This window comes from Tachypleus tridentatus, chromosome 9 (genome assembly GCF_004210375.1).
Source record: "Tachypleus tridentatus isolate NWPU-2018 chromosome 9, ASM421037v1, whole genome shotgun sequence".
Classification (NCBI taxonomy): Eukaryota; Metazoa; Arthropoda; class Merostomata; order Xiphosura; family Limulidae; genus Tachypleus; species Tachypleus tridentatus.
In genome coordinates this window covers 136,410,234-136,436,454 of record NC_134833.1, presented here as the reverse complement: position 1 = coordinate 136,436,454, position 26,221 = coordinate 136,410,234, and the positions used below count along the sequence as shown (strand labels likewise).

At 36.6% G+C, this 26,221-nt stretch overlaps 2 protein-coding genes across 3 annotated transcripts in view; one reads left to right on the top strand and one right to left on the bottom strand.

Annotated features, from left to right (window-relative positions):
- LOC143226455 (synapsin-like) overlaps nucleotides 1-26,221 on the bottom strand; it is a 191,513-nt gene that overhangs the window by 92,719 nt on the left and 72,573 nt on the right. The window lies entirely within an intron of this gene.
- The window catches only part of LOC143226456 (metalloproteinase inhibitor 3-like), a 38,568-nt gene that overhangs the window by 4,784 nt on the left and 7,563 nt on the right, over nucleotides 1-26,221 (top strand). Inside the window, exon 2 of the mRNA XM_076457453.1 lies at nucleotides 18,534-18,693. Coding sequence (XP_076313568.1) covers nucleotides 18,558-18,693 — 136 coding nt within the window. The 5' untranslated portion in view covers nucleotides 18,534-18,557. The remainder of the gene's footprint in view (nucleotides 1-18,533; nucleotides 18,694-26,221) is intronic.

Sequence of the window (26,221 nt, the reverse complement as noted above, 5' to 3'; positions counted from 1 at the left end):
CCATAAAATTAAGAGGTTTTATGATGTAATTGAAGAAGAAAAACACGAGTACATATGATAAGAAGAGCAACCATGTGTGAAGTTTCGTTTCATTACCACGAATGTTTTATATGTGTCTTAGCGAAAATTTATCCTGACTGATACCTTGTAAATGTATCCCTATTGTTTCTTATTGGTTGAAGGATGAGGGAATTTAAATATACGAAAAGGTTCACGCGATTCATAGCTTTACGATCGAAAGTGTTTGGTGGGTATTATTGCCTTGTATGAGAAACATCGAGCTGGTAAATACTGGGTGCACTTGGCCTAGTAACATACATTACACGTCTTTTAGCCATCAACGGTTTGATCACATACATATATAGTAACACTGACAACTCCTAGGGTTTTTATCCTATTATGGTTTTTAAGAACTGTAAATAGTTTCCTGACATTTAATAGGGCGTGAAACACGACAGGTTCGTTTGAAATAGGAGACATGTTCTACTATGATGCGCAACTAGAAGTGTTTCACAACGAAAGGTGTATTTGAAATAAGAAATGTGTACCAGCAGGAAGCACAACTAGGAATAAGAGAAACTTATTAAAATATCCAATCAATGTGGACGGGTGAAAGGGAATAAGCGACAGATCTGGCTACATGGACTACGGTGTTTTCAAACAGCATTCTCTCGGCGTTAAGACTGAATTAATATAGGCCACGTGCTCTTTTAAGTTCTGTTACGTAGAGCCTTTAAAAGATTTAATACGATCCAAGGTCTTCATCGATATCAGTTCCAAAATATATAAACTATATCAGATTATATCCTTAATACGATCCAGTGACTGGGGACTACGTTTCCAACCCCGTCTACGGTTCTTGATATCGTAGATATATGACATAAATGAGCCTAATCTATATTATGAAAATATTTGAAACTGTAACATGTACCCATAACGCAGATGCTTTATTAGGTACCCTTTGTGAGTTTTATTTCCAAAAAGTCAATGATTGATAATTTAACAGAGCTTATATTAGCTGTAATTTCTAACTACTAATAACAACATATAAATAAATTGAACACTGTATATCTGTAAATAAATAAATTGAACACTGTATATCAGTAAATAAATAAATTGAACACTGTATATCAGTCAGAGCTAAAAAAAATTATTGATTAAAAGAGGCCCAACTACATGCACGCATGATGATGGTTCTGTTGATCAAATATCGTCTGACGCCTCTGGAAACCAAAGCGCATGCGTCTCCTAAAATAACAAAAACAAGTGGATATTAAAAAAAAAAAAAAAACTCAAATATTTTTTCATTCACGGATTTTAAGTGATTGCAGATCTTAATCTTTATAAAACTGATACCTTCCTCATAGAGATCAGAAGGGTGATAATTCAAGACCTGGCGCCAACGTTAACGAAGAAAACGGAATCACGTAAGTCGACGAAAGACAAGTCCAGTCCTCTATATATTTCCTATTTGTTTTTTTTTTCTCGACTTTCTTAAACAAGCGATGGTAGTGTCCAAACGTGTTATCCACTGGATATTTGAATCGTCGTCTATGGTATACCCGAATCTGTATTCTCTGAAAGGCTTGTGCAGTATCAGCGTTATAATTAAATTACCTCGCGCGTAATTTTGGAAATATCTAAAGTTCATTCAGAAATCCAAACAATGAAACAAGTTAAAATCAAGTTCGTATTTTATGAAAGCGTCCAAACCGTTCTCTCTGTTCAGGTTTAATAATTAATTATACAACGAATCCAGTCCTATCTTGTAACAAGCTGTTCAGTCAATTATACTTAAGAATGTTTGTTTGTTTTTTGAATTTCGCGCAAAGCTACACGAGGGCTATCTGCGCTACTCCTCCCTAATTTAGGAGTGTAATACTAGAGGGAACTCGCCACTACCCACCGCCAATTCTTTGGCTACTCTTTTATCAACGAGTAGTGACCGTCACATTATAACGCCTCCACGGTTGAAAAGGTAAGCATGTTTGGACGACAGGGACTCGGACTCGCGACCCTCGGATTGCCAGTCGAACACTCTAACCACTTGGCCATGCCAGGTTTAATACTTAGGAACCAAACACTGTCTTCTAGGGGATGTAATTGATCAATATACATATTTTTTTTCTTCAAAAAATCAACGAACGGCCTCAAGAAAGATCCAAAAGATTTTTTGAGAACAACAATTACCTTCTGATAAAATGCGAGATTTCCTTTTGTAATATCAACTTCTATTACAACCTGAGGTAGGTGGTAAAAAACAAGCACGCAATGCTCCAGGAAAGTTCATAACCTTGCATTGACCGAAATCTGGTTAATAACAAGAGATATAAATACCAATTTTGTTGCAAGCGGATTCGAAAAATGTGTTGAAATAGTTTTGAGGTGAACGTTCAAGGTAGTCAATCGGTAAATTAAAAGTACAAGTTCAACAAAGAAACGGAACAGAATATTTTACTGAAATGATTTACAAAACTTTGGAATCTGTTTGAATACCAGATAATACTTTACCATTTGGAACGAAGAAGAACGAACAAGTTTATTATTAAAAAAAAGAGAAAAAAAGGTCTTTGAGTCAGCTGCATTTCATTTGGGCTCAAGCGATTTCTATAAACTTCGTACTACAAGTTTTAGTTGATTTATATTTTCACCGATTCATTCGGCTCTTTTTACGACAAGGCATTCAGTGTATTTCTTCACGTTATTCGGCCCTTGGCGTGTATGATAAAATTTGCCCTTGACAATAAATTTTTATGTAACTATATGAAAAGAAGGTAAACTTCAGTAGATCCTCCCATATTTTTTGTCTGTTATCAAAGTTGCGTTGATTTAGTTGTTTAAAAAATGTGGTTCTCGTGATGGTCAGGGAACAAATTGCCCTAAGACTCCCATGCGACCTGAATGAACCATTGTTTCATCTTTAAGTTAACCTTAGGCAATGTTGTAATTACTCCATGTTTTTATGCACGCCAAAACTAGTGCAAACTCAAATGAAATGTCGGGCATTAATTTTAACAAACCAATAACCTCAAATAATTTGTTTGTTTGTTTTGAATTTCGCGCGAAGCTACTCGAGGGCTGTCTGCGCCAGCCGTCCCTAATTTAGCAGTGTAAGACTAGAAAGAAGGCGGCTAGTCATCCCCACCTATGGCCAACTCTTGGGCTACTCTTTCACCAACGAATAATGGGATTGGCCGTCACATTATAACGCCCCCATGGCTGAAAGGGCGAGTATCTTTGGTGCGACGGGGATTCGAACCCGCGACCCTCAGAATTACGAGTCGAGAACGCCTTATCCCACCTGGTCACGCCGGGCCGTCTCAAATAAGCAGGGCTAAAAGTTGTGTAGGAAACCTGTTCAGTTTAGTGAAAGTAGCAACGTGGTTAGCTGATGTACAGGTGTGACAATCTCACGTTAAGAAAATTCCCAGTGTCACCAAGAAGAAATGTATGCAGATACATGTTCGTTTATTCAACATTATCGTCATTAAAAAATAAACGTAACACAAACGTAAGCACGTATGTGCAATTTGATCAGTTAAAGCTAGATGGTAAACATAAAAATTATACTCAAAAAACAACAGCTGTAAAACTGCGGTACGTTTTCACAGCTTACGGTTGTTTCGGAAGAAAACAAGAGACACCCCCTATCGGTGAGAACGTTCTTGAATTGTTAATAATTTCATAGTTAAGCCAGCAGTCACAGTAGAAAGGAAAAAAGACAGAACACTGTATTCACAATACTTTCGACGCCTGCAGGTTTGTGTACGTGCTCAGGCCATCTTCTGTCAAAGCAACATAATGTTATTAAACTTAATTGTTTAACAAGGTGTTACCATGATAACTTTCCATGGAAAATTGTTTTCTATCAAGACCTATAAGCTAAAATGTCAGCTTCAATTAGCTTGAGAAATAGAGGGAGTAATTATAACTTAAAAGACTGCTGGCTTGTTAAGACAGCTCCTAGTGGTTAGGTTTAAGTGAAAATGACATAGAAACGACCTTGAAAGAAAAACTTAATGAGAAGCTGTAAATATTAGCTTAAATAAACAAACAACAACAAACGAATAATTTAGTGTCCTCCAAAACAAATAACTTAGGAATGTTCCTGACGTTCCATCTTCGAATGTTATTGTCTGTTTTTGAATTTCGTGCAAAGCTACACGAGGGCTATCTGCGCTAGCCGTCCCTAATTTAGCAGTGTAAGACTAAAGGAAAGGTAGCTAGTCATCACCATCCACCGCCAACTCTTGGGCTACTCTTTTACCAATGAATATTTGGATTGACCGTAACATTATAACGCCCCCATGGCTGAAAGGCGAGCATATATTTGGTGTGAAGGAGACCCGAACCTGCGTCCCTCATATTAGGAGTCGAGCGTCCTAATCACCTGGCCATGGCGAGCCTTCGAATGTTATTTGGTAACATAAACAGGTAAACTTTCAAACATTCATGGAAATTAACGTAGAGGTGTTACGCTGGATGAGACTGAAAACACCTCGATAAGTGTCTATGTCAAACTTTTATTAGAAATATATAATTAACGCCACAAAATAAAATTTAAGTTAAAACGTCTGTTCTGTAATTGGCTCGGCAATTGTAATATTTGATGACCTACAGAGATTTGACAAGGTCATTTCTTACTCTTTCATTAGTAGTTTAAGTTAATTACAATAATCTTGTTATGTATTCACAAGGATTTATTTCCGTTACTGAGCACAGGACAGGAAGCCAGACGACACGATGCACTTCAGATGTAGAATAATACGTCTGTTGAGTTTTGGTTTCACAACATACTTAAAACGAACACTCTTGTAAACTCTCCAGGCTTATCGACTGTCGGACTCTCCTTTCAGCACATAAATAAAACTAATTTGCCTATTCAGCGCATGCCCAAATAGAAGAGCGTACGTTTTTTTTACATGATAATAGTAGATGCAAGTCTTGCGAAAAGTTTTCCAGCCACTCAGTCACAAAGTTATTCATTTGACCCACACATGACACTTCACTGGGTAAGAAAAGGAGATTAAAAAGTTCATATATAGAAAGAACACTTCAAAAATTCAAGGTGAAGGTCATGGTGCATTCTTGTCTGCTCTTCAACAAATGCGAGAAGATGACAGAAGACGCCATCTATCTCGTGTCATATGCTGATTCTACAAATTTAAGTCCCAGAATTTTTAATATGGTCATCTGCTTTGGTAGAAAACATCCTTTAGTTCAACTTGCATAAAACTATTCGCGCCTCACTTTAGGGTTCAAAGTCTCCCTCGTAATTCATAGAGGGCCCCAGTGTTCCGACCACACTCGGACATTATTCCCAATTACTTCTTGAGCTACTGCAAAAGTAGGAAGAAGTCTGTAACCGAAAAAAACAAAAAAAATTGTTAGGACACCTGTCCAGGATACCTGAGCACGTGTACCACTATGCTTATCCTCGTTAGCTTGTAAATAGGAGTATGGCCACAGGTTCAAACATAGCACCCTCGGTTTCACAAGGGGGTCATTAACACAAATTCTAATGCTGGTTCCTGGTTCAGCGACACTAAGAACCTTAAACCCTCCCCATGCCCGTGTGTTATTCCAGGGGCATTTTAGCCATTTTTTTTTTTTTCTCAGGGAGAGATGCGCCGTATAGATAGGGACAATCTTTGAGGCCACCCTAGTCTGTCTGTCAAGTTTGGTCTGTCCCCCGGTGGAACAGCGGTGTGTTTAAGGATTAACAACACTAAACTCCGGGGTTCGATTTCCCGCGGTAGACACAGCAGACAGCCCATTGTGGCTTTGCTCTAAAATAAATAAACAAACAAGTTTTTGTTTTGTTTTCTTCAGAATGTATGATACACGTTGAAAACTAAAATCTCTATTAATCTGTATAAATATAATAATACTGTATGTCCATGTAACTACTTTGCAGGGTGTGGATGGATCTTCACCATAATTGGCATGTAGGTCCATTAAGTCCATTTGAAGGTACATTTTGCGGAGTTTTATGAGCATTTTTCTTTTTTTACCACTACTTCACTTCCTTTATGTGAACCTCCACCAAATTTGAAAATCCGTTAGGTCCACGCAGAGATACATGCAAACTTTCAATTTCATATTTTGTGTGTTTGCAATTTTTACGGGCGAATTTGCGTTTTTACAATCACGTATAAGGGAGGTAACTTTTTCTGGCCTAGCCCGGCATGGCTAGGTGGGTTAAGACGTGCGACTCGTAATCTGAGGGTTGCGAGTTCGTCGTGGGGGGCATTATAATGTAACCATCAGTCCCACTATTAGTTGGTAAAAAAGTAGCCCAAGAGTTGGCGGTGGGTGGTGATGACTAGCTGCCTTCCCTCTAGTCTTATACTGCTAAATTAGGGACGCCTAGCGTAGATAGCCCTCGAGTAGCTTTGCCCAAAATTCAAGAACAAACAAACAATTTTCTGTCCTAAAATAATCTTTCATTAATTTACATATCTTCTGTTCATGGTATGGGTATTCCAGCTTGTATACTTTTCTGAGTTTACTTACATATATACTCTTTGCAGTGCAAAACTTGTAACGTTTATCTTATCACAACAGTTTACATTTCTTTCAACCTGAACAGAGCTTGAACTTGTATAATTTTTACAGAAATGGCGAATATTTTTAAAACTATTTTTTAAAAATAGACTTTGAGTCGCTTAACTATATAGTTTAGTTTTGTTTTCAAAATATCAGCCGAATCAAAACATTAGCGGCTGATATTAAAAAACAAAACAAAAACTATTAGTAGTGCCATCTATGGGGAAACGGAAGAAATAAACTGGTTGTAAATAAAGTCGGTCAGTTAATGTCTTGTTAGTTGTTCGATGTGCTAAAATTGTTACTCTTTGAACATAGAGCTATAGAAATTGTGAGCTTGCCGTCTTACTCTCCCATTTTACTCGATCACGACTTTGGTGGCGCCACATCCCTGTGAAAGAACCATGAATCGTAAGTTAGTGGGGTCATGCTCTGTTCCCTGCAGAATAACCCCTCCCATTATACAACTATTTCGTCGGGGTTAAAGAAAAAGTGCCTTTCACACCTTAATCTGGACTTTTACATTTTAAACTCGGGGTAACTTCTGGGTCAAACGTTTCACTGGCGTCATGCACAAGGCTTGTCAGGTCATGTATCTGCACTTCTCACACACTCGCCTATTGGTGCTCGACCTCGATTTGTCGGGCACAATCTGTGGATAAAAATTCTAAATAAAATAAGTCTACTTCTATTGTTCTGTCGTAGAAAGCAACAACTACAATAAGAAGAAAAAACAGGAACGCAGTGATTTGATTTCACACCTTGTTATAAAATAACGTTTAGTTAAACAATGAACTCACCTTTGTTGGCCTAATTCAGATAGAATTCAACCTCTTTGTCATCACACACATGTAAACATTTGTACGAATCCATGTGTGTTTCTCTATGTATTTGTATGTTTGATTTCACACACGTAGTGTATGTAGCATATGAAACATAAATGGATGAATATGGGTGTTTCACGACCGTGTCAGTTATATACTATTTATTATAGAGGATATCAGGTTGTTTGTACCAGTTTAAGGCGAAAAACTTGTCATTCATTTTAACACGAGAGTTCTTTCTTCTAACCTTACATATAACATTCCTAGTTATCTAACTGATCAAATTACGTGAAGAAAAATAGCCCAAAATGCGGGGTAATGAATCACGCGTGTTTAGTGACTCACGAATACCAAATATGTAGCACGCACATAAATATAGCTTAATATATTCCTATTATTTTTAACGATTAGTTTATTTCTTTGCAAACTGTATAACTAACACGTATTCTTTGCTATAAAGACTGCTTTCTGTGTACCTTTTACACAGAATACAAGTCATGCCTAACGAAAACAAAGTATTGGCTACCAAGATTTTTTGTTTGTGAATGTGTTATGTAGAGCGTACATATAATGAAAACAAAGTATTATTATGGTTTTGGTTACACCACAAGAATGTTTTAAACACCGGCTAAAGGTCTACAATTACAGAGACCTGTCACAGTACGATTCTCAGTCAGATCGGTAGTGTCGTCCCTAATTTTGAATCGCTGCCCATAGGGAAGCAACCGGTCAGCAGTAACGCAGTGTTGTTTTTTTGTGTTATTTAATTATTTAAAACAACTAAAAAGAAACCTTTTCAAAAAATGAATTTAATGCAGGGATGGCTAATATCAAACCATCAAAAACAATGCAAACAAAACAGAATGGATGGCACTTCTTTATTCCCACATAATAGTACAGACAAAATAATAAAATAACTCAAACTCAACTGTGATTAAGTTGCTATATGTTACTTTTTTCCCGTGTTACCGTACACGGATGATCCAAAAGCCATCTCTCACTGTCCAGTTTGCTATATGTTACTTTATTCCCGTGTTACCGTACACGGATGATCCAAAAGCCATCCCTCACTGTCCAGTTTGTATTGTTTTTGAAGGATTGACATCAGCTATCGTTACACATTAACTTCCTTTTTTTCTTAATTCATTGTTTACTTACTGGTTTTTAATTCAGTGTTTCAATATACATAAGAAGGTTGCACTTATAACTAAGTTCTAAACACAATGAGGTTCCAACTGTAATGGTTATTATTTATCCATTATTGGCTGGAAATTCTTTTTTCACCCTGTATTTACGCTTTTTAAAGGAACACCAAACTACCGTAAGAAAGCTGATTTCAAGGGGTAATGATAACATCGTTTACACTAGAATAATAAATTAAGAAAAAACAATTACTACTAGTTGTTAATAATACTTATAAAAGTGGATGCTCCGTTTGAAACTACGTCACATCTGAATTTTGTTTGACACCATTGTTTTGGATTTTGAGTTACCATGTAATAAAAAATAATCTGAAGAAAGAACAACAATAAATTCAAGTTATTTACTATAATATTTACACATATTATCACAACTAATGAATCAGTATTACATAGATATTGTTATAAAAGGAAACACTGTATAGTATTGGAAAGTTCTGATAATCTGTTGATGAGATACTTAAAATATTATTTCGACGAATAATCCGAGCCATCCCTACATAGACAGTGCTACCACCTGCCTAGTTTAATTAATAATTCACTATTATTCTATACAATTTTTTTCATATCAAGTTCCCTATACAAACAAGAAAATACTTCGTTTTTAATACAAAAAAGTTGTGATCAAGACTGTTAACATCTGTTCGACACTATGGCAACAGGACAAACAAACGCTAGCCTAGCCTAACATACCCGATATGTAATTGCACAAGCTAAACTAATGAATCCACTGTATGCTCAAAATAACTCCAATTAAGAAGAATATTGATATTCTAACTATAATCACTGAAGTTCTGTCTGTTCTTAATTTGCCATATAATACTTGGATAATGATTAGACGGTTTGCTTAACGATGTTATTCCATTCTATTGTTAAAGTTTAATTCAGGACGTATCTTGTAAATCGGCCCGCCATGGCCAGGTGGGTTAGACGTTCGAGTCGTAATCCGAGGGTAACGGGTTCGAATCCCTGTCGCACCAAACATGCTCGCCCTTTCAGCCGTGAGGCGTTATAATGTTACGGTGAATCCCAATACTCGTTGGTAAAAGAGCAGCCCAAGAGTTGGCGGTGGGTGGTGATGACTAGCTGCCTTCACTCTAGTCTTGCACTACTAAATTAGGAACGGCTAGCGCAGATAGCCCTCGTATAGCTTCGTGGTAAATTCAAAAGCAAACAAACCTTCTCCCCCCTACCCCTCGAAAAGATCATTTGTGTCGCGTCCTCCTGGGGAGGCGCGCCCCACACTTTGGGTCTTATTTCATGTTTGTTGTTTACTTTCATGCTTCAGATGATTCAGGTCACCAATCTCTTCTACGTTGAAATATAATACAAACACCATCCTGGTTTATTCGTTTCGCACACTTGTTTTCAACCAAGCGGGTTACTGTTGTAGCTGTAGTAACAGCCATAATGAATAGCTCAAAGATAGGACGAACTTTAGAGAAAACTTATGTCTCTTGTACATACGTCCTGATTAACTAAGCATTCAATGACGGGGTTCAAAAATATGAACTTTTAGAACAGAGTTCATCATATTGATTTAAATCATTGATGTATAACAGTTGTGAAAATGAGTTTGGAAAGCACTGATTTCTATAAGTATTATTTCTTTCGACTGCTGGCCTCTTAAAATATGAGAAAGGGGTCAGTGGCGTAGGAATGGATTGTTTTGCAAGGCGGAGGATCACTTTTATCAAACCTGAACTTGTCATACATTACTTACACAAGAAGGGTTTTCTTATTGAGCAATTAGTGACACTGTACACTGTGTGTGTTGGAAACTTTTCAAATGAAAATTCAGAATCTCTAAATGTAAATTTTGTTGTTGTTTTGTCCCTTAGTTATTTGCATACTTTTATTTATGGCAAAGCTACTAACGCCCTCTAACACTGCCCCTCATCTTGATGCACTGACAACAAAGATCGCTATTTACAAGCGCCCTATTGATCATACACTATTCACGCTAAAAGATTGGCTATCGCTGTTAAAACGCATCCCCACATCTTAATGTGTGAGACATATTTTACGGAATTACATAGGTTCGAATCCAGATCGTCAGCTCCGAAGTCCAGAACTCCACCAAGTCCAGATACGAATTTCTCTCCTTGAGAATCTGAACAACTCTGTCAGACAGATTTGAGAAATACGCGTTAAAAAAGTAATGGTTTTAATGATATTTTGATTAACTAGTTCAACGTTTAAACGAAGAGGGCGACACTAATCAATTACCCTAATTTAGAAAACTTTTGTTTTTCTTTATTTTTTGCAGTGACTTTAATAACCAATTAATTGGGTCTTGGCATGTAGACCTAGTAACAGTTATAACTTAGCCAATAGAAAACTCAGATTTCCATCATTATGTTGCTGGTAGCCAATAACAAGTAAAAATTTCCACCAGTATGTTTGTGGGAATGCAATTCGGTGTCAGTCACTATCTGGCAGGTCCGTGTACGACTCCCTTTAAAACGTCTTTTTGGTGTAATAAGAAAGCAATAACATGAGTTGATGTTTCGGAGACCTAAGCCTGAACTATCAAGCAATCCATAAATCAAGACTTTATCAGGATGTACTGTATAACACAATGCTTTATTTCCTGACAGGCCAAGTACTGGCGGAAATTCTGCGTATTATTTCTTGCAGCAAAAATAAATACATAAAAATACGTTTTTATCGTCAAACACAAATGGAGCTTTAAACTTGATAACTTTGATTTGATCAAGAGTCAATAACTTGTAAACATTTGACCCATTCCTGCCACACGTGGACTGTAAACACTTTGACAACAACAGTTAAAACTATGTGCCAGTACTGTTATCATTGTAATCTTTACTTGTCTAACCGGCTGAATATTTCGATTACATAAAAATCCATTGTTTCAGCTATCCTCGAAGGTTCGTGCTTGATTTATAATGGGTTACTTCACATGATACTGAACACATATCGACCCCGACGCTACAGGTCCGAACACACACATAGAGGGAAACAAGCACACATTTACAACAATTATACCAGCTTCTCTGGCATACTTTATTTACTGATGACTGATAGAGGAGTTAACCCTAGCACGTTGCATCTCTAACGTCACGAAGAGTCTGTACTCTCGTTGCACGTTGTCCCCATTACATCACGGCAATACAATATATAAATCATTTAGCCAGAGTGCAGATATTTAACTTTAAAAGAAGTAACAACAACGTCGACTAATACACGACGGAGAAACGGATATAAATAAGTAAATGTGTCGGGTGGAGAGACTGTCACGTTATAACCTCACATTTCTATTCACATTTATATAAGGACCTACTTAGGTGAACTATCACCACTAAGTTACAGCAATGCCGAATGTCGACTGATTACCCCTGTTTAATGAGGAAAGTTACGCTAAATGTAATAACAAATTAACTTCAATAACTAGAAATTTTATCATGATCTTTATAATGATAAACCTTGATCCTAGAGACAGACCAGGTTGTTATTTGCTGGGTTTTTTTCTCTACAGAACAGAAACAATAAAATACGAGAAGTCTAGCATTAAAGAGTAAAACAGAATGGTCTTATATTACAGGTAATAACTTATTTTTGGACAAACGTTTAACTAGAAAACTGTGCGAGTAGATTATGTTTTTACTGTTTGTTCAATTCCCTTAAGAGGATTGTTTGTCTGTTATGAATTTCCCACAATGCTACGTGAGGGCTATTTGCACTAGCCGTCCCTCATTTAGCAGTAGTATTATAAAGTGAAGGCATCTAATATTGATAACTATTGGGCTAAGCTTTACCAACGCATAGTGGGAATGATCGTCACATTACAACTCCCCCACAGCTGAAAGGGCAAGCACATTCGGTGTGACGAACCCACGATCGTCAAATTGTGAATCGAGCGCCCTAACCACCAGGTCTGCCTGGTGGCGTTGAGGTATGCTAAAATGTGCGTTGTTTTTTAAATCAGTCATAAGAGAAACAATAATAGAGCTAATGTGTTAACATAATGCAGAGAAGTATTTTAATTCTATCTAGAAAATAATAATTTTTGTATTAATATTCAGGGTATTTTAAATTAAAAGTACATTGTAGCTGTATTATTGTATTAAAGTAATAACTACGATTCTGTAATACACCCTTGGAAATCGTAACATGGAGGTTTAGGACATTACTTTGTTTCTCTAATATATCTGTAGTTGGTCGCCATCTTTTCACAGATACGTTGCGAATGTCGAACTGCAGAAAAATGGAATAATGATAAAACCTTTCATAATTATCTTTTAATCACGACTTAAAATTTGTTTCTTTGTGGTTAAGCACAAAGTTGCACAATGGGTTATTTGTGCTACGCTCACCACGGGTATCAAAACCCGATTATTAGCGTTGTAAGTCCACAGACATGCTTCTGTGCCACTTTGGGGGAGCTTGTAACGTCAGGAAAGAAATGCACTTAATATACCATATACTGTATGCGTGTATGTATACAGACGCACACGTTCCTATACACGTGTGATGGCTTTTACAGGGTGTTCCATATGTGCACGTGCTTTCGATGCTATGATGTAATGGTATGGTATAAATTATAGATCACGTTCCTATCTAGGTCTTGTCGTGTAATAGTTACAAGGTGTTTTTGAGATACGTACAAGATGACAACACACAATTCCCTCTGATTTCTCACTAAGGACATACCGACAGTTATTTCTCTAATTTTTAAATTGACTTCGTCCATTTTCTCTAAGTAATTTTAATTTCTCTTTACAAAATGTTGAAAGTTTAGAAATATTTGCACCTAATATTTTACGTTGTTCAGTATAACTTATTGAAAATGAAATATGTACACACACACACACACACACACACGTATCAAATGTTGGTTGTTGCCGTCGTTCTAATATTTATCACCAAACAATTTCTCTTTCTAAAGTGCTTCTTTATGAGAGTACTAGCTGAGCTGATATAAAAGTATGCGTTTGCCACGTCCCCCGCTGGTAAGTCTACGGATTCACAACGCTAAAATCAGGGGTTCGATTCCACTCAGTGGACTCAGCTGATAATCTCATGTGGCTTTGCTCTAAGAAAAAAAAAAGTTTTTTTTTTTTTTTTGCCACCTAGTTAGTCACTTCTCACTTACCAATCGTTTACTATCTCAGGTAAGTGTAAATAGTTAACTACTTGAGTTTTCAAAAGGAAAAAGGTTCGTACTTTTACTTTATTTAATAATTCAATGGTGGTAGAAAATGATACGCTATTCTTGACATGAAAGCGACATAAATGCCACTTTGGTTTCAGGAAAGCAAAACAAAAGAAATGTCCAGTACTTGTATCACTCAAATAAGGAAGACGAATATTTAATACGCACGCGCCTCCATGATCACCTAGCTATTTTAATAGTACACACATGGAGAAACGTTATTTCAAAGTCACAATCATTTCCGCTTCAGAGAGGTATGCCGCGCACGTGCTATCTATCCCCTTTTCTTTTCTTTTTTTCATATCCAAATCCTTTCAATTTCATATCGTAAATACCTACACGTTCCTTACTTGGATATACCAGATTTATGGATGTTTCCTTGAACCCCAGAGGCCGCTATTTATGCAATCTTTACTGTTTTCTGAGTAATTTTTAATGTTAATAAGAATAATAGGAAAAAAAAGTTTAAAACTCGCTATTGCACGAAACGTGAGCAGACTTTTTTTAAAATTTAAATTATTTGGTAAAATAATACCAAACTCATCTAGGGTAGGAAACTAATATGCAAAACTAAAATTTCGTCGCAATAATAACAAACATATAGTTTCGTTATAAGTTTTCAGATCATCAGCGCTACTTCATAAAATCTAAACTTATTAGTATGAATGGGCAGCTAGTACTAATGCCAATTTTAATCATCACAGTTTATTGTAGGGTGTTTAACTTATCTTAAAGTCTACACACCTTTGCCTATATTTAAACACATTTTGTATTTCAAAATTTCAAGTTTTACAATGTTTCTTTGTGAGTAATTTTGCTTTGTAGATCACAAATTGTTAAACATAGGTTACTTTTTGTGTACTTTTAAAAAGGTTATATAAACTCAAGGTCGAAATATTTTTTCTGATTCTCTGATTTGTTGTTATAAAAATGCAACTTTTAATTAAACGTTTGTGTTTCGTTGGATCACTCATCATACTTTACGTTAGTCTAACATAATTTAAAAATCAAAGTATCCTAGGAATTGTACGATATATTTTTAATATAAAACCTGGTCATATTAATGTGGAAATGTAAACGACTTATTTATTTTAACATAAATGTGTATTTCGTACGCTGGACATTTATAGTTCATCAACTTTTTTAATATTCATATGTTGAAAGAAATAACTACCAGAACACACATAACAAGCCAATTATAAATGTGTCCTATTGACGATTAGAGCGCAGATCGCCCTCGTGTAGCTTTGCGCGAAATTAAAAAAACAAACAAACAATTGACGAGTAAAAGAAGAAAAGCAAATATTAACAGCTGCGCAAACTGTTTAATGCACAAAGCTGCACAATGATTACTGTACCTACCGTAAGGATTTATCCTTGAATTTTAGTGTTATAAGCCTTCAAGTCTATCTCTGAGCTACCGTGGGACGTTCATTAATATTATCAGACACGTTGGCCCCAAAACGACTTTTTGAAGTCGTTCTTTTCCGATAATTGTCGTTTATGTTGAAAAAACAAAATCTCAGATTAACTTCTAGAAATCTGGCTAAAGCAGGAAATCGTCTTGATATCCGAATATCCTTAAACCGTTCATTCGTAGTCGCAATACATGCCACTAGACAAAATGGAAGTTAAATAAAATGGTCTTCTCAAACAGCTTTAAATTTTTGTCGGTGTTAAACCCATTATATCGTGTTACGTGGGGTTAGTAAAGCGTTTTGGTAGTAGTACGCGATCAACTAAACTCCTTTTATGAGGAAAGATGAAATGACGAGGATGAAAATTAGGACTAAGCATTTGACACCATCACCACTCGAAACCTTTGTCCTGTCCCTAGCATAGTTCTGACATCTAAACCAGTGGTGCACCATCAGGGTTCCACCACTCAAAACCTTTGTTCTGCCCCTAGCATAGTTCTGACATCTAAACCAGTGGTGCACCATCAGGGTTCCACCACCTGAAACCTTGTCCTGCCCCTGGCATAGTTCTGACATCTAAACCAGTGGTGCACCATCAGGGTTCCACGACCCGAAACCCTTGTCCTGCCCTGGCATGGTACTTACAACCGTACCAGTGGTTAGGTGCCACCACCGAAAGTCCTTGTCTTGCACACTTAACATGGTTACTAACATCCATACCAATGTAGAAATATGTCGTTCTAAAAAATCATCCGCAGATTTATTTCTAGCAATTGAAGTCCAGCCTTTGATTTACGGCGTTTTAATAGAACTAACAACATCAGTATCAAATTCCTAGACCAATAAATTGCGATATATATAGTTCTTATAAGCAAAAATGACGCAATTTCCTATCAAAACTATGCAATTTCCGGGCGATATTACACGAACTTCTAATACATGAGGTCACGTAACTTCATACTATATTTCGTGGGTTTAGACCAATTAATTTATGAAATCTGATCTGGTACATGCAATCATCTGTGACAAAAAAAAAAAAACAGAAAAAAATTCACGATGATCCAGTGAAGGACTAATAGAACAAATTACATATCTCCTTGTCTTTTAAGCTATATACAGCACAACGTTCTGGTTCTTTAAACATACCTTTTTATCATTGTTTTGTTATCTATCGTTTGGATCTAAAGAGTGGGATGTTGTCATCACAGATATAGTGAGGGGTGGCTAAGTTTTGACAAGAACAGTTTCGTACTTACTGGAGTTGAATTAGACTTCGTTTATCTATCAACTGTTCCAAGTACATCTCTTGTACCTTTTTATTTACAGGATTGTAATATCAAGGTCATGTTTAATATCTAACTTCAATATATGAACTATATTGAAATAATCAACTTCCACGAGCCTATGCCTTGTTAGGAATAACAGTGATGGAATGCAAGAAACATGTTGCCATTTGAGGCCTCTTTTTCGTGCATCAAGGTGTTGAAGTTTTTATCTGGACTTCGAGGCTGCTGCAGAACCTCAAGGCCAGCGTGGGACGCGTGTCTTTAATCGCCAAGGCTCAGCTGGAGTTACTTAATGAAGCAAATTCTTGTTACAAACATATTTAGAGTTTCGGTAACCACTGAACACTGCGGAATGCACCAAGATCAACGCAATTAAAGCTACTGAAAATAATATAAAAAAAGTATCTCGATTACTCCAGTCACTTTATTCAACACAGTTGTTTAGAATGTAGTTTGGTTTGTTTTGAATTTTGCGCAAAGCTACTCGAGGTCTATCTGCGCTAACGTCCCTAATTTTGCAGTATACGACTAGAGGGAAGGCAGCTAGCCATCACCACCAACCACCAACTATTGGGCTACTCTTTTACCAAATAATAATGGGATTGATCGTCACATTATAACGTCCCCACGGTTGAAATGGCGAGCATGTTTGGTGTGACCCGCGACCCTCAGATTAGGAGTCAAGTGTCTTAACCACCTGGCCCCTGCCGGGCTTAGAATTTAGCAATATTTTTATACCGGAGCTTTGTAAAAAAAAAAATAAATAAATAAATAAAAAAAGGTACTTCACTTTGTCATGAAAAGAAACCCATTCGTCAGTACCTTGAAGAAACTAAAACCGAATTACGTGAAAATGTATCTCAAAGACGGCTGGTATGGGAATTAGAACTTTTGTTAAAATAAAGCAGAGAACAACGTTTCGACCTTCTTAGGTCATCTTCAGGTTAACAGAAGATTCATATTCCACGTTAAATTTTCTTAAATCATTAGATCATTTACTGATTTAAAAACAACAATAAGAAAATATTAACTTATCTTCTTCCATCGTAATGAAATATTGACAGTGTGAAGCGTCTTATGGTGATCACCATATTTGTTTTATTGTTTCATAATTTTAAATCGTAATTAAATAAATTAATTGTAAACTATCAGTTTCACGTGATTCATGATGACGAGAAACACACTTGAAATAAAAATGTATCTCAGAACGGCTGGTGTGGATATTAACACTTTTATTGACAAGCAGACAACAAAGTTTCGCCCTTCGTAGGTTGAAGATGACCTAGGAAGGTCGATACCTTGTCTGTTTATCAATAAAAGTGTTAATACCCATACCAGCCGTTCTGAGATACATTTTCACGTGATTCGGTTTTGGTTTCTTCAAGGTACTGACGAAATGACGGTAATAAAGATTGAAATATATAAATAATGTTTTTTGGAAAACAAAATGATCTTACAATCAACTCAACCATGAATTATCTTATGCAAGCAAAATCTGTTAAATTGTTTTGCTTCGTTACCACAGGAATTATCTCTACGAATTATGAGAAAAATGTTGTTTATAAGATCTAGCTAAGAAAAAAAAAAAGACTAAAATTATATAGAGCATACTAAGGACAAAACTGAACGAGGTAAAAATATAGTTCATGGCATTTTTAGGTAATACTCGTGTCAAGTTTTGCAGTTGAAATAAAAATGTATCTCAGAACGGCGTGTAGTTCATGTCACGAACAACTCAAATATAAATAAAGGTTTGTGTGTTTACAGTTATCGCACAACCACTCGCTGGAAACAGGTAGTTATGCTTTGAAAAAAAATCCTAATTCATGAGTAGCGAAAGACGGCAAAGCATTCAGGCGTTTGTGTTTTTTATTTTTTCAACACCAGGAGTGTCACAGGTTTTTGTAGTTGAATGATTAAAAAAGAAAATCTCGAACTAAAAATGGATCTCTTCACGAATTTCTCATACACTTAGAAATATGCAAAGTGGTATTATTTTCAAATGAAAAACTTTTGCAAGTAACTAAGAATTGAGAAATTTTAAAAGAACTTGACGCAAATAAGTTTTCTCGGTTTTTCAGAGTCTCGAAGAAACAATTTCAGTCATGCTGACCAGCAGGTGGCGCTGTAGAACGTGGCTGGCGTACGGAGTGATGATGGTTCTTGTTTTCTTACCTGATACTGAAGGATGTGTGTGTTTGTCATCTCATCCCCAAGAACACTACTGTTCTGCACATTTTGGTAAGTTATAGTATTAGTATACACATTTCTGACACAGTTCGAAGTAATTTAGCAAGTACTAATAACGTAAGCTTAACTTTTCAACACAAATTTCTAGGCAGTATTAAGATAAACTTTACTGTTTAATACAATGATTTAACAATAAATAAATTTATAACGCTACTATACTACACAGCACAAATAGGTAAAGACGTACCGAGAAAAGTTGTAGTTCTTAGCAAAGATATGGTGATCAGCGGTCATAAGCGTCATTTATCGGTACAATTTGGAGGGTGGAGGCCATACGGTCTCAGAAAAATTCTAACACTAAAACACGACATTTCACCTTTTTTAAATAATCTCTAACTCGGGAAATGTTTATAGATATTGAAAATAAATTTTTGGTATATCTATTATTAAGGGTTAGGGATATGACGTAAGCAACGCAATGTTACTTTTTAGCTGGCTCGTTCTGCAGCCTATAGTAAAACTGACACACACTTTCCTTCCTTTTCTGATAACTACATAGTTCGTTCTTCATGATAAAGTTTGATTTTTTTTTCTGATTGATCGATCATTAATTTCTAGTCGAATAAAAATCATATAGAAGTAAATACAAAAATACTTCAACTGTCACCAAAACGTTTGCCTGAACCATAAGATTCTTTTTGTTTTTAAATATATAATTCAAAAACCTACTTTGTTTAAGCTTTACAAATTACAATTTGGCTTTTGTTTACGAGTTAAAAACATAATTTGATTAGGCCTTACAGTTTGCCTGCTTTTTTCATGTTTTAAAACAAACAAAAAATCTTTATGGATATGAAACATTCTGATCGAGATTCTACCAGTTTTTAATGTTCAAGTCCGGAAACAGATTACTTTAAACCAGTGAAGCGTAAAATTGAACAGCACGTGAACAGACTGGATTCGGACGAAGACACGAAGAACCAATGAACGTATTGGTCATTAATCGAACACGAAATTAACAAAACTAATACCACATACAAATGTGTTGAATTGTGAATATATTTTTATCCAAATAGTAATTACAGAAGAGACAAAATTACCGAAACAGAGCACATAAAGCACGCTGACTACAGTATTTAAAATGTGCTGGGGATGGAATTTACGTAAAGTATTCGTATGTACGTCCGAGACGTTGTTTGGCACATTCATTTGGGTGCTTTTGTTGCGCACACAATGCACGTTTCAGTTCGTCTCGTAGAACTAGTTTCGTTATAAACCACTTGTTAAAGTGTGTCTGGATCCCAAAGTTGATGTAACCATAGTAGCCAGTAAGTTTTAAGACAGTTACGACTACTTACTGAACATAAATAATATCAAATATATAAACAAAAGTAAACTGGTGCCTTAAAGTAGAATATAAATTATATGAACACTTGATTAATTGCGTCTAAATGAAAAAGTAGAGATAACAGAAACTTCTTTTTAAAGACCGTCAAGCAAGAGCTCGACATCACGTCATTTGAAGTAAACAATAATCACACCAAGTCTACAGTTCAGTCTCCCGGTGGGACAGCAGTAACGTTTTGTAGTTGCAAAGTTCAGATCCGGGATTCGGTTCCTTGCGATGGATACAATAGATAACCTAATTCGACTTTGTCCTAAAATTCGATTCCGTGCGATGGACACAATAGATAGCCCAATGCGGGTTTGTCGTAAAACAACCAAACTGCAGTACATTTTGAATCTGGTGCGTTCCGTACAATATATATTAATACAAGTACAGATATAAAGAATCGACTTAAAAATTATAAAACGAAATTCTTAAGGGAAAATAAAACAAACTTGTTTTAACTGTCACGCCCATAAACGAAGTTCATGAGAGGCAGGTATTCACTTGTGGGGAAAAAAAACAACAACAAAAACTTGCTGAATATTTCCACCAATAGCGACTTTAGTAAACATTGCATGGAACCCACTTTTTTTCCGACGCGGGATACATTTTCTTAAGGATTAAAAACTCAGGTTTATAGAAATTACCGAACAATATTGAAACCTAAAGTTATAGTAGCGTATTCATTAAAAGAAAACCCTATTTTAATGCATCATTAGATTGGTATAAAGGTGTCACTTTTCGGTTTTAAAGGTAAAACTTAATGTCATTTGAGGCCCGATTTTTAAACTTACTCTGTTTATAACTAACGGATGTGCAGGTTTGATACTAGAATAATCTTGCCGTGTAATCGACTATTATGTTTTGAGAGACAGGAAGGAAAGTAAACATGTAAAAATTAGTGTCTTATCTACAATTAATTAAAAATAATGTATTCTGTTTTAAAATATTCAAGGCCCGGCATGGCCAGGTAGTTAAGGCGCTCGACTCGTAATCTGAGGGTGGTAGATTCGAATCTCCGTCGCACCAAACATGCTCACTCTTTCAGCCGTGGGGGCGCTATAACGTTGCGGTCAATCCCACTATTCGTTGGTAAAAAAGTAGCCCAAGAGTTTGTGGTGGGTGGTGATGACTAGCTGCATTCCCTCTAGTCTTACACTGCTAAATTAGGGACGACTAGCACAGATAGCCCTCGAGTAGCTTTGTGCGAAATTCCAAAACAAACAAACAAAATAAATATATATATATATATATATATATATATATATATATATATATAGCTGCTTGTGAGTACACCGAGCAATATCTCATTGTTGTATCGGTCATTTCCCCCAGTTGTGCACAGAGGGCGCCCTTACATTTCTGCTCGTTTTTAACCGCTCGTTAATCCATGTCAACGTTATCAGTTTTCTGAAATAATGATTTTTTTAAATTTACAATAGCTGCATTATAAGGGGAACGTGATCGCACGATATCAGTGTGTGTGTGTGCGTGTGCATCGCAGGACTTTATCAAGTTTGGAACGATTGCATTATGTGTAATTGCATTCCGATAACATGAACACTCACTCACTCACTCGAACTGGACTCAACGTTTGAATTTTATGGTATCGTAAATCAACAAGGAAAGATAAAAAAAACAAAACAAATCTTGCACTAATGTTAATTCTTAACTAAATTTTTATTTTAAAACAGTTTGTCTTTTTAATAAACCAACAGTGCCAAATACAGATAATTTTTAATTAAAAAACGCACCTCAAAAATAGCATCTTCCAATGGGAACCACAAGGAAAATACTTTACAAAGTGCATATACACACCACCTTTAGGTAGAATCGAGAGTGTCGCCTTCTTCGCTAACCTCACACATCAAACGAGGTCAACCCGAGGGTTGTAATAATAAACTTCCAGGATCAGTGTTTGTTTTACAGTTTAGTGTTTTATAATATAATACACACAAAAAATACATCTACGTTTATGCACACTTTTCTGATTGATGTAGTTTTTATGTACAAAGGTGTATAAACTTATTCTCTTCACAGATAATTAAACATCTGATGGCTACATGAGCCTTTAGAAATTGTAGACATTTTCTCTAGCAAGGGCCAGGCGCTCGACTCCTAATCTAAGGGTCGCGGAGTGAATCCTTGTCACATCGAACAAGCCCATCATTTACGCCATGGTGGCGTTATAATGTCAGTCAATCCCACTATTCGTTGGCAAAAGAGTAGTCCAAAAGTTTATGACGGGTGATGTTAATTAGCTGCCATCTTTCTAGTCTATTACTGTTAGATTAGGGACGACATTGCACGAAAGTTCAAACAACCCAAATCTCTAAGAAATCTTTGCAGATTTATCTAACTCTTTTTATATAATTATACTTTTAACTGGATTATCAATTACTCTCAACAGGTTCACATTATAATCAGAGATTGTTATAGGAAAAGCAAAAAAAAAAACAAAAAAAAAACCCAACAAGAAACAAACAAACAAACCAGGTGGCTACATTAGCTTTAAACATATTAAAATTTTTTTTCAGCAATTTCTGATTTACCCAATTTCTTTTTTTCTTTTCCTAAAATGATAATAGTTAAAGCTGGATTGTCCGTTATCTCCAATAGGTTTACTCCATAATCAAAGATTATCATTAGGTATATAGAAGCACGTGGGCGATGGTCGACGATTGTGGTTAACGTCCTCATTCATTTCTAGATTCTAAGAAGAAGTAGGCACAAAGGTATGTGAAGTGGGTTGGGTGATTTAATATTTTCACAGCGATCCGATGTAAGAGAGAAATGAAAAGAGAGGGGCTACTTCAAGGGCAACGACAACGAGGCTTGTCTCCTCGAAGCTACCACTTGAAAGTAATACAAACTCCTTGGTTTAAGTGAGGATAAGAACCACCGTCTCTACAAATTTAAAGTAATTATCTAGACTGAGTAATTCTAAATTACTTACAAGCACTTTGGAAACCATAACTTCTTCAAGGTTTTACCCAGGGTTACTTGGGATAGAAATTAAAATTCCTTTACAATATAAACGCAGATATTTATTCACGTGCTATTATTATGGTAATTTTAGGCGAAAATAAACATAATGATAAAGCTGGTTTTCGTCTCTAAAAGCTAATTAATGAAAAGCATCTTGTTTTCAAATGGACCTGAGTTGTTGGTGAATTAAAATATGTTTCAGAAGTTAGTAACAGGAACTTTATTTTGGAAAAATTAGGTCTAAGGTTACGTATTTTCACTGTTTTGAGTGTTAATAAAACATGATTAAAACGACAGGTTGGTGGGTAGTTAATCGGAGATGTCACTAAAGGGTTCCGTGGGTTGGTAGGTGGGCAATTCACACCAGGAAAAGCCAGGCATGGCCAGATGGTCAGGACTTTCTGCGCTAGCTGTCCCTAATTTAGTAGTGTAAGACTAGAGGTAAGGCAGCTAGTCATCACCACCCACCACTAACTCTTGGACTACTCTTTTACCAACGAATTGTTGGATTAAAATAAACTTTATAACGCCCCCACGGCACGGTTGAAAGAGTGAGCATGTTTGGTGACACAGGCATTCGAGCCCGCGACCCTCATATTACGAGTCGAGCTACTTAAGGGAAGATTATTCCAACAGTTGACTGTTGTCATTATTGACTAGTCACCTTTTCTCTATTCATTTCAGAAATAAAAATGGCCATGAGCCGATTTTCCTTGTGAGTTGTACGCAAAACACTGAAACACGTTTTTTTGTAGTAAGCACAAAACTACACAAAGGGCAATCTGTGCTATGTCCACCACGCGTAGCGAAACCCAGTTTCTAACGTTGTAAATCTGCAGACATACCGCTGTGTCACTGGAGGACAAGGTCCGGCATGGCCAGGTGGTTAGGGCACTCGACTCGTAATCTGAGGGTCTCGTGTTCGAATTCCCGTCACACCAAACATGCTCGCTCTTTCAGCCGTGCCTTGGGGTCGTTATAAAGTTACGATCAACCTCACTTTTCGTTGGTAAAAGAGTAGCCCAAGAATTGGCGGTGTATGATGATGACTAACTGCCTTCCCTTTAGTCTCACACTGCTAAATTAGGGACGGCTAGCGCAGATAGCCCTCGTGTAGCTTTGTGCGAAATTCAAAACAAATCAAACCAAACTAATCACTGAGAAGGCAAATTGAATCGAACATTTTTTTGGAGCCGATTTCTTTAGCTTGATATATTTTTTAACGGAACTTGCTTCATTAACATGTATACTACTTTATTTAGGTTTTGATCTTCATATTTAGCTTACTATGATCAGAAACTTTCTGTTGATCCAACTTCAGATGTTTAAGACACTCTGCTTCTATGACATACAGCTGTTAAACTGTCTGATTACCATAAGAACCATTTATTCTTTGTTTGTTTTTTTGGTCATTGTTGTTTCTAGTTAAGTACAAAGCTACACAATGGGCCATCTGTGCTCTGCTTATCAGGGGTATCAAAACCCGGTTTCTAGCGTTGCAAGTCCGCAGACATATCTGCTGTGCCACTAAGGGACTTTTCCTACATCGAACTCTGCATGGCTTTTTCTAACAGTAGCCACATATAAGGTGTTTCACGATTGCGAAGTTAAACCACTTCAGGCCTTGTCCTGTTAATTTAAAGAAGTGTTATCTTTCACATAGTCCTTACGTTTTCATAAAATGGTAATATTTTAACGATTATTTGTTTCGTTCAGTAATGACTATGAACAGCCACAAGTGTGGTCTTGTTATAACATAATGATACGAGCAGATTTATAAGGGTTCTAAGCATAAAAAGACCAGTAAAGATACTCGGAACTGCCGGACACAAAACGTAACGCTGTAAATGGTAGCGTGGGCCATTCTCTGCTACTTTTTGGGTTATAGCACACGAACTGATCGTTCGATGAAACAGCACCTGTGTTACACACGGCAATCTCGATATTTAGGTCCTTTGGGTGGACCACTTTCATCTGGCTTTGAATTTTCGAAATTTACTGTCAACCTCTTCGTTCGGTTAAGCCCTGTGTATAAATTAGTCTGATAAAGTCTGACTTTGAGGGGCATGCAGATAGCTCAGTATTTGATCTGAGGGGAAACATACTTTCGTTGTAATTGTAGAAACAACAAATCGAAACTTATTTTTGTATGAAACCAAAGAGTAGTAAGCTGAGTGTCTTGTTGCAGAATAGCTTATTGTTCCTCCTGCTACGGCCCGGCATTGCCGGATAATTATCCCCTATCTAAGGGTAGCGGGTTCGAGTTCCAGTCACGCCAAACATGCTCGTCATTTCAATAGTGCGGGCGTTACAATGTGACGGTCAATCCCACTATTCGTTGGTAAATGAGTAGCCAAAGAGTTGTTTGTGGATGATGATGACTAGTCGCCTTCCCTGTAGTCGTACACTGCTACATTAGGGACGGCTAGCACAGATAGCCCTCGTGTAGCTTCGCGTTAAATTTAAAACAAACAAACAAACAAACAAACTCTCCTTAATGAGATGCCATGCCGTCATTTTTTTTCTTACCGGTATGTAGCTCCACTTTAACCACTAATTTAGCCATCATTCCAGGTATCAAAAGAGTATAACTGAAATGCTGTGAAACTTGAATGGTGCATTCGATTGCTTATCGATTTTAAACACGATTTTGGGAGAGGTTTGCTTGAGTAATTTTACCACATTTAATGGAAGTTGGTTCAGCCAGCTGGTATCAGCAACAGGTGCATGTATGTCTTAATCGGATAGATCAGTTTGAGTCAAAACAAACGGCTGGAGGTAAAAGCCTTATCAATTTAGGTAATCGTGAAGTGTAAACCTTAAGACTATTGTCTTACAAGATTATGGTGACAGTTTTTTTGTTTTTCAACTAACACCACGGGCACATTAATGGTTTTAAAATGGAGGAAAAACCCAGTGGTTGTGTAACTTGTGTGTCTCGCCCTGTAAACCTGTTGATAAACGCTATCGGAGAAATAGTCAACATATATGTATATGAATTGCGCATAAATATTTATTTCGTTTTGACACTGAAACTGACACATGGGTACAAACATTACAAATTCTACTAGCTTTATGCACTTGTACTATTTATTTATTCTGATAGGAAAGGGTGCCACGAGCTTCTATAGGAGCTATCACGTGATCAGCTGGAGGCGTGATCCAGCTGTTGAGATGTCAAGGCCAAGGACTCAGCTAGAA